The sequence below is a fragment of the Seriola lalandi genome, unplaced genomic scaffold (assembly GCF_002814215.2).
Source record: "Seriola lalandi dorsalis isolate HSWRI2012SDOR001 ecotype SW California unplaced genomic scaffold, Sedor1 jcf7180002052929, whole genome shotgun sequence".
In the NCBI taxonomy this organism is placed as follows: domain Eukaryota; kingdom Metazoa; phylum Chordata; class Actinopteri; order Carangiformes; family Carangidae; genus Seriola; species Seriola lalandi.
Genome location: NW_019523482.1, coordinates 504,279 through 513,222, shown reverse-complemented (window position 1 = coordinate 513,222; position 8,944 = coordinate 504,279). Strand labels below are relative to the sequence as shown.

At 39.8% G+C, this 8,944-nt stretch overlaps 1 protein-coding gene across 1 annotated transcript in view; it reads right to left on the bottom strand.

Annotated features, from left to right (window-relative positions):
* The window catches only part of LOC111650800 (RCC1 and BTB domain-containing protein 1-like), a 12,090-nt gene extending 4,255 nt beyond the window's left edge, over positions 1–7,835 (bottom strand). The window contains exons 1-11 of the mRNA XM_023400715.2: positions 7,697–7,835; positions 5,887–6,132; positions 4,216–4,366; positions 3,967–4,133; positions 3,407–3,565; positions 3,202–3,309; positions 2,157–2,299; positions 1,877–2,067; positions 715–841; positions 460–611; positions 222–352 (exon numbers count right to left, since the gene is read on the bottom strand). Coding sequence (XP_023256483.1) covers positions 222–352; positions 460–611; positions 715–841; positions 1,877–2,067; positions 2,157–2,299; positions 3,202–3,309; positions 3,407–3,565; positions 3,967–4,133; positions 4,216–4,366; positions 5,887–6,012 — 1,455 coding nt within the window. The 5' untranslated portion in view covers positions 6,013–6,132; positions 7,697–7,835. The remainder of the gene's footprint in view (positions 1–221; positions 353–459; positions 612–714; positions 842–1,876; positions 2,068–2,156; positions 2,300–3,201; positions 3,310–3,406; positions 3,566–3,966; positions 4,134–4,215; positions 4,367–5,886; positions 6,133–7,696) is intronic.
* Positions 7,836–8,944: the final 1,109 nt, after the last annotated feature.

Sequence of the window (8,944 nt, the reverse complement as noted above, 5' to 3'; positions counted from 1 at the left end):
AAAGATATGTACTGCTTTCTACATACATATATATATATATATATATATATATATATGTATATATATATATACATATATATATATTATATATATAAATAATATATATTTTATATATTTTATATATATATAATATATATTTTATATATATATATAATATATATTTTATATATATAAAAATAAATAAACAGATGATGGTGTGTTGACTGATGGTGAAGACTGACCTCTGCATCATAGCGCACAGCAGCCGACAGCAGGGAGAAGGCGTTTTCAACAGTGATTCCCCTCTTGATTATGTGTTGACAAAGTCGTTTCAGGCGGTTCTCACAATACGAAGTTGCCAGATCCAGCAGCCCTGATAGAGCACAGACACAGGCAGTAACACTGTGAGTAGGAACAACTGACAGATAAATGTCAGGATGTGAGATTACGAAGTGACACGTGTATGGGAGGGGGTCTGACCAATAGCATCTTCAGGAGGTAACTCCACGTTATCTGTGTAGAGGAACTCGAGGAAGGAGCGGTAGACCGGGTAGGAGAACTGGTCTATTTCAATCACCTCCTTCATGTCTTCATTCCAGTGGGACTGGAACATGGATCTGAAGTGTTCACACCTGCAAAATGATGAGGATGAATACAGATATTACTTACTTTTGAATTGTTTCTATTTTATAGTTTTATGACTTAAGTGGACAGCTGTGAGATGAAAATCCTGACCTGATTTTGAGAACGGCTTTGTGGACATAGATATATTTGCCATCGATGCAGAACTTGAGGTCAGCTGTCTCTGGGTTGTCAAACTCCTTCTTCAGAGACTGAGCCACGGTCAAGAAGTCATCATGCTCTGGGGCGAGAAAACACACCCACACAAATCAGCTTCTGGCATTAGAGAGATAAAAGCTGTAGCAGTAACTTTCAACCACTGGTATTTTTATAAGCTATACAGGAAGGACCAGTCTTCCTATGTCGTTTTGACCAGGCTTTTTAAATTTTTTTTTTTTTTTAACATGGTCCTAATAATTTCCTTTCAAGTTTCAAGTAACTTGGCTCTAATTATAGGTCAGACTGACACAGGGCTAAATTGGTAAACTGCCCTTAAACAATTCAAATTAAATGGTAAGCTAGTGTAACCTAAAGTCTTTCAGTCAATGCCTACGGTTTATATTTTCCAATAGTAGGCAGCAGACATTTTGGCTTCAGATTCAGGGTCCTGGTATTGTTCATGCTGGCTCACTGTCACGGCTTACTGAACATTACTGGAACATTACAGTGCCAAAGTCAGCGGTAACACTTATGTTTTTCCTGCTGTGACAAGTCAAAATGTCGGCTGTAAAAAAAAGGCCTGTAAATGACAATTAAATGGAGTATTTCTTTCAAGGAACAAAAACTTCATTTTAAAACTTGACAAAACTTCTATTCCTTCAAATTTATAACTGAAGACCATCATAAGCCTGGTTTTAAAATCGCCATATAAATAAAGTTTTGTTTTTCTATAACAATATGTTACATTGTTATATGTTTAATGCAGTACCCCAAGGGGAGATATGCAGGTACGAACATGAACGTGTTTGGGCAACTCTTCAGGAAACTCTTTCAGGAAAAACACAGAGGCTTTCAAAACTGTTAACATCTGCAGCCACATTACCACATGATATTTATGTAAAGTAAATTAAATTAAATGTTCCTCTGTGATGAATTACCTGTCTAAAGTTTAGTCTGTGCGTGACAATTTTGATAGCGTGGACTAAAACCTAATCACTTCCTGGAGGGTAAGAAATAAATCAAAAACTTGCTTTGGAAAATAGTCTCTAGTAACAGACACATGATTTGTGTTTAATGGAGTCAAATGTCAGAAAAACTGCTGCTGTTCTTGTCTTACCCATGGAAAGAAGCCTCCACATGACTGAGGGGGTGGCGAAGCATGCAAAGACATCGTCGGTGCAGGTAAAGTGCGTGAGGTGAGGCAGCACAATGGACTGGCCCCTGCACTGGCCCCACATATACACCTGACCACTCTGAGTCTTTGCAGCCGATGTATGAGTGGAGTGACAGGCGGCGATCTCGACAATTCTGTCAAAGAAGCCAGAGGAGAGAAATCAGTCAGTGTCAGTGTACGAGACAGTGGAGGGAGGATCTATTTCATCTGTGGTGATGCTCACCTCTCTTTCTCAGTCATGATCTGAACTGGGCTCAGCTGGTTGCTCTTGTTGCCGGTGCCCAGTTGTCCATACGTGTTGGCACCCCAGGCGTAGAGCAACCCCTCATCTGTTAGTGCCAAGGAGTGGGCATAGCCTGAGACAATCTGGAGAGGAAATAAAACTTACATGTGGGGTCCACCATGTTAACATGCCAACGTAACGCACAAAAGAGGTTTTCTCATTTAAAAAAAAAAAAAAAAGAATAAAATTCTCATTTACACTGAATAAAGATAAAAATACAGAGTTGTCCATTTTAAGTTCCCAATCTTTTAACAGAAAACATACTGATAATAATTTTGATAATTTGAGTCATTTATCATATGTGAGTATTTGTTCTGTTTCATACTATGATTAATTATGTTTTGGAGTTTGCATTGCAAACGGAAAACACACTGTGTACATCAGAGGCATGATGATACACCAAATTAAAACTGTTGTGCGTGACTTCATGTTTAAAATGAGGTTAAATCAATTCAGCAAAGGGTGAATCACAAAAACACAGATACAGGCTTCAGCGCATCATCATCCCTCAATATGACACCTGTATTTATTTTTAGCATCTAATAACGGCTACTTCAGGTGCTTTCACTGTGGATGTTTCCCCCTCACTAAACTCTTCCTGTCTCTTTCTGCGGAGGCATTTTTGTGGCAAAATATTAGAGCACTTACATGTTTGAGTTTGTTGAGAATATTCATCACACATTTAACAATGAATTTTGAAGTCACTAAGAAGTCAAGTTAAAGAAGTTGCACTTCTTCTGAAATCTTTCATGGCAGTATCTCAAATGATAAACAAACATGATTCTCAATAGCACTGCATGAGTAGAACTGTAACTGGTGACAGGGCTGAATCTAACTGTAGAGATCTACTAGCTGCATCCAGAAGGATTGAATCGTTCTTTGTGTATTGATATGATTACGTAATGATGTCAGATCTCCCCCTTAAGTGTCCATGTGTACTGAGAAGTTCATCAAAATGTTTGTGTGTGTGAGTGTTATTTCAAACCTGTTGCACACATAAACCTTGCAGACCCACAAGTCGGCAGGGAGTGAGCTGGTTCCCATTATTTCCAAGTCCAAGTTGTCCATTCCCATTATAGCCCCAACCGTACACCTTGCAGAGCCAAGAAGAGAATATAAGCGCTTGGTTTTTTTTTCCGGATATCACTAGACAACATCTTTTATATCTCCAGTACGAACTAAGCAATCACCTCTCCGTTGTCCACCACTGCCAGAGATGAGGTCTGACCACAGACGATACCAACGACCACTTTGTTCTGCAGGCAGCTGGACACTCTGCGGGGTGTGGGCTGGTTCGCTGTGGAGCCTGAGCCCACCTGACCACAGTTGTTGTAGCCCCATGCATACACCTGGCAGACAATGATGCTTATGATGATAGATGATTATGAGAGCTATTGGCTTTTCTGAATGATGCAGAGTTAAATATCTCTATCTTATCTATAACAATATGACACTAGTTCATAATGATGTTTTTATTATATCTTTACTATAATTATAGTGTTATATTATTATATATAGTTATATGATAATACACTGCAGCTTAAACAGCTTTTTAAGTTTTCAGGTCAGGGGGATCAACTCTTGCTGTGACTGGACTCAGGGTCCTATAATGGTCTGTGTGATTAACCACTGGGCCATTGACCAAAGCTGAGTCACCTGTGTCATTACAAAGGTTTTAAACAGGCTTCCATTCAGCTCTGTGCATAATTTTGCTGTAAAAGTAACAATTTAATTTCCCCTTGACACTTACTTCTCCTGAGTCAGTCAGAGCCATTGAGTGGTGAGAACCACAGGCCACCTCTGTGACCTTCTTATTGAGCAGGTTGACAGAGACAAGCACTGGAGCAACTCCTTGGTTGGTTGTTCCATTTCCCAGTTGGCTGTAGCCGTTATGTCCCCATGCAAATAGCTCTCCGTCTGAAATACAAAGAGATTAGTCGTCCTACAGCACTTTTTAATCCAACTTTGAAGAGGAGGATTACACATTTTGTGCAGCTACCCTCTGTGGCCAGCAGGATGTGGGGTCCGCTGCCGTAGCTCAGGCTGACCACCTTCCTCCCACTCAGGAAGTCCAGCTTCTTGGGTACAATGGTGCTCTGGCTGTCCCCTGTTCCCAGGCAGTTACTGCAGTTCAATCCGAACACATACACCTGAGAGTGGCAGGAGGAGGGAGGAGAACATGTAATGTGGATAAGTGATAAGCAGGGCTAAGCAGAGACAGACGGAGTCAGCTGAGTAGGTAACAGGTCACATACCAGACACACAAACATCAACATAAGCAGTAGCGTTGATAAAAGCTGCACGAGAAGATCCTGTGCCATTGACCATCCATACCTTCACACACACACACACACACACACACACACACACCTCGGTACAGACCAACAGCACTGACACAGAGAGCTGACAAGCAACGACAGCAGCACTAGCCTAGAGTTTATTTTGATATTTACTTTAGCATTAGTTATTAAAAGGAGCCCCGGGTTGTTCAATATTGAATAAATAATTATGAAATACATAAATCATATGACTAAATTGTGTAAAATATATAAATATATAAACAGCCAGCCAGCAAACTGTTTTCATGTAACAGTGAAGTGCTTCATGTCTGCTCTGTGTTTAATCTGACTCATTACTCAGAGGGAGGGGGTATTAAGAGTTACTGTTGGTTTAGCAACGCTGTTCGGACACACAAACCTCCCAGACCCAGCTAACTAGACTTTATACGATTTAAGAAATTATTAAAACTCAGTACAACATTATGTCATTTCATTAGACATTTTCATAATGACAGAGTTTTATAGGAGTTCATTTTGATTTCATAATGGTAGTTTTTACCTTCTTTTTTTTTTTTTACCATTATTACATAATGTCATTTTTCATTAGTGACATTATCTTTTAGACAATCACATAGCCCTACCACAACTGCTACCACATTAAGTCATTTAGCATCTGTTAGCCGGAGCAACAATGACATCAAAGTAATTCTGGTAAATCTAGTTGCTGTTTCACATGACAAATTAATAAATAAATAAAAAGGTTTAATATCCAGGATGAAACAGTTGGGCTGTTGAGTAGCACCCTTTTCAAAGCCAGAAACTCCTGAATTCACATTTGTTTTTGCAGCAAGAAATATGGAGAAATATCTGCCCCTTTAGCTGCTAAATGCCCCACTATGTTCACCAGCTGGTTGCTAAACCAACTGTACACTACTGGTTCAGCACCAGAGATTTTTTTGTTGAAAATGGCTGACTGCCACTGCTGGAAACTAGGTTAATGAGAGCAGTGACACTGAACCAATAGTGAAGTTGCTACAAAACTGTGGCACTGACAGAAAGATAATAAAGCAGAGTAAACTTCCTCTGTGATAGATTGTCTGAAGTTACCCTGTTTTACTACTGTTAGAGTTGAATGTGGCATGAACTGAAACCAGTAGCTGCTTGCAAGGTAGGAAACCAATCTAAACAGTATGCTGAAGAAAATGGCAGCAATGTAACGAAGACATGATTCGTAGTTTAATAGCTAATGGTTCTAACTATATGCTGTGTATCAGTTAACTTCTCAAAGCAACCCTGGAAGCTTCACATCATCACCTTTAAAAGGTCAGCAATCGCTTTCCCTTGAATGATTGAATATCAACCACCACCTTGTTTTCCCTTCGACCTCTCACCTCATCGTCATTAGTGATGTAGATGGCCTCATTAGCTGACGTTCCAAACACGCATGCTTTCCGTATGGTGGAGAGCTCCTGAGGCCCCATCAGATTGAAAAGGGGCCATTTGGTTACATCCACCATGATGCTGTGAGTTTGATGCGAGGGCAGCGGGGTGGAGGGAAGAACCTCAGTCCAAAGGCAGGGCAGGGGGCAGGGGCGGGGGGAGGGTCTGGGCGGGCGAGGATGCCAGTGCTGCAGTTGCTGTTATGAGTGGGTGTGAAAATATACAGTCAGAAATTTTCCAAACCATATAAACAACCATTCAGTCAACGCACTTAAACACACAAATATGGGAAAAGGAGAATTACATATTGGCACAAGTTTTAATCCTTGGGAAAAAAAGGAATTTACAGCAAAGTCAAAGCATTGTGACTTTGTGAAACTGTTAAATGTTTAAATGCTTTGGGACAAACACGCTTCACACACATGCACTGATGTTCAGTTTAGCGAGAAATGATGTGAACCCCACACATGATCTCCCTGAGAAGATTAAAGGGAAGTTGGGTCATGTGGTGAAACATTAGTCCCAAGAGATCAGGGCAAGTGTGTATAAAGCCGCTCAGATAGATTTTGGTTTTTATGTGCTTTAAAATTCTTTATAATTTTTTTAAGTAATACAATTTTTCAGCCTTATAATTAATATATGTGCCTATGGATAAACATTCAGAGTTAGGAATTGGTGTCAGCTCCAAAATTATTTAAGAGAGCTCTAGAGATGTCCTAACCCAGTTAGAGGATACACACTTCAAGAACATATATTTCGGTTTCTTTAAAATGATAGTACAATGTTTTGAACTATTCTTCAGACAATGTCTAAGCAGTGAAGCAGTCAGGACTCTCCTACTTCTAATGAACCCTATCTGGTCTTTCAAGGAAAAAAAATCCATCTTAAAAGATTATATCATGTCTTACTTTTGTAGCTCTGCATAACTTAGTAGTAGTTTGTGAATTTGAATCAGCCTTGTCTTAAGCTGGACAGGAGAGACACAGGCAGTGGTGATGAAACAAATCCTGGAGCTGCTCCATAGATGGTGCAGAGGCTTTGACAACACCACACACACCTTTACACCCTATATTACAGTTCAGTTTAATGCATACTATATACTGCAGTATCTGAATTTAGGTAATTGAATATGATATATAGTTACTGATTAAACTACACAACTGCATGTAAATAAGTTAAAATTCATCAGAGGACCATGACAGCACCACTGTCACGAAGAGTGACTTTATGAAATAACAAAAATGGCATGAAATTGAAGTAGTATTGGGGAAAATTCCATTATGAAATAAAAATGAACCGCTATAAAACTATGCTATTATGAAGATTACTTATGAAATGACATAATAATGTAATGAGTTTTAATAATTTCTTACATTATTTCACCAATTACATGAAGTCTAATTAGCTTTGTCTGGGAGGTTGTAGTGTCCTAAACCAACAGTAACTCTTACCCCCTCCCTCTGTGTAATGAGTCAGATGAAACACCGAGCAGACATGGAGCACTTCACTGTTAAATGACAACAGTTAGCTGGCTGGCTAACGTTGGCCATTGTCACAAACGCATTATTCAGCAAACTATCCAGCTGACACAACACAGCAAAGTGAGCGGAGCTGGTGCTAGACTGATCCGCTTGGAAAGTCTCTCTAATCTGAGCTGACTAGTTTTGTTTTTTTTCCACCTGGCTACGGTTAGCAAATTAGCCAGAAGAAAGCAGCCGGTGACAATTACAAACAATGAAGAAACACAAGAGTTCAACCCACCTGTTAGATAGGCCCGTGACTGTCGTCGTTATCGGCTGTGGCTGACGGTTTCACCATGACACACGAGTCGGTGGCGGCCGTCTGTTTTCACTTTCGACTGGAGCCGCCACACTCTCCTGCGCTCGCGTTTATTTGCGGAAATGGGGAGGAAAAGTAATGTCACGTGACATCATCATAGACCAAAATAATCGGTTGCAGACGGAGTTCAGACCGGATGGGCTGAATCCTGGCCGTGCTAGTAAAGTGTGGTTTCACCTATTTTTCCACATAAAGATCGATTTAATAGTCAGTACTACGATCTGTGATTACCAACCGGGGAAGACAGGCACCTGCTCAGGGGCCCCCAAAACCCCGGTGCCCGTAGGTTTAAGGCTTGCATGATTTTGGTATATATGTATACATATAACACAGAATACTTTGGGCTAAGCAGGATTATCCCATCAGAGAAGTACTGTAAGGCTGCAGCTAATAATTACTTTCCTTAATAAATGATTTATTGTTCTGTACATAAAATTACCTGAAGCAGTAATTAACATATTCTTCTAACCAACTGTTAAAAATTCAAAAATGTTGCATTTCCTATAATAGAAAACTGGTGAATTTTGGGCATTTTGCTTTAAAAAAAAAAAAATCTTTAGACAGTTATGAAATGCATTGCCAACTAATTTTCTCTTAAATCAAACATTATCTCTTAAGAGCTAAATGATACATTTATCTTTTCAGTTGTACATGTGGGTTTCTGTGTCTGATGAAATTATTAACCTGCTGGGGAACCCCCTGGTAAATTATTCTATCACAGCTCATGGTCTTCCACAGGAGATGGAGGTGGACGTGTCCGAAAAAGATGGAGGTGTCCAAAATTCAGTCTGCAGCATGACAATGACCCCAAACATACAGCCAGTAATAAAGATCTATTTTCAGCAACAAGAAGAACAAGGAGTCCTGCAGCAGATGGTCTGGCACCCACAGAGCTCTGATCCCAATATCATGGAGTCAGTCTGGGATTGCATGAAGAGACAGGAGACAACGAGAAAGACTAAACCCTCAGAAGAACTGAGGCAAGTTTCTCCAAGATGCTCGGAACAACCTAGCTGCCAAAAACTATGTGCAAGTGTACCAAGAAGAACTGGAGCCATTTTAAAGGAAATCTTTTTTCTTTTTACCTCACTTTGTGAGAAGTTAACTGATAAAAAAAAAAAAAAAAACTATCAAAGACAATCTTCTTGGGCACCTCCATCTGCAGAGGAA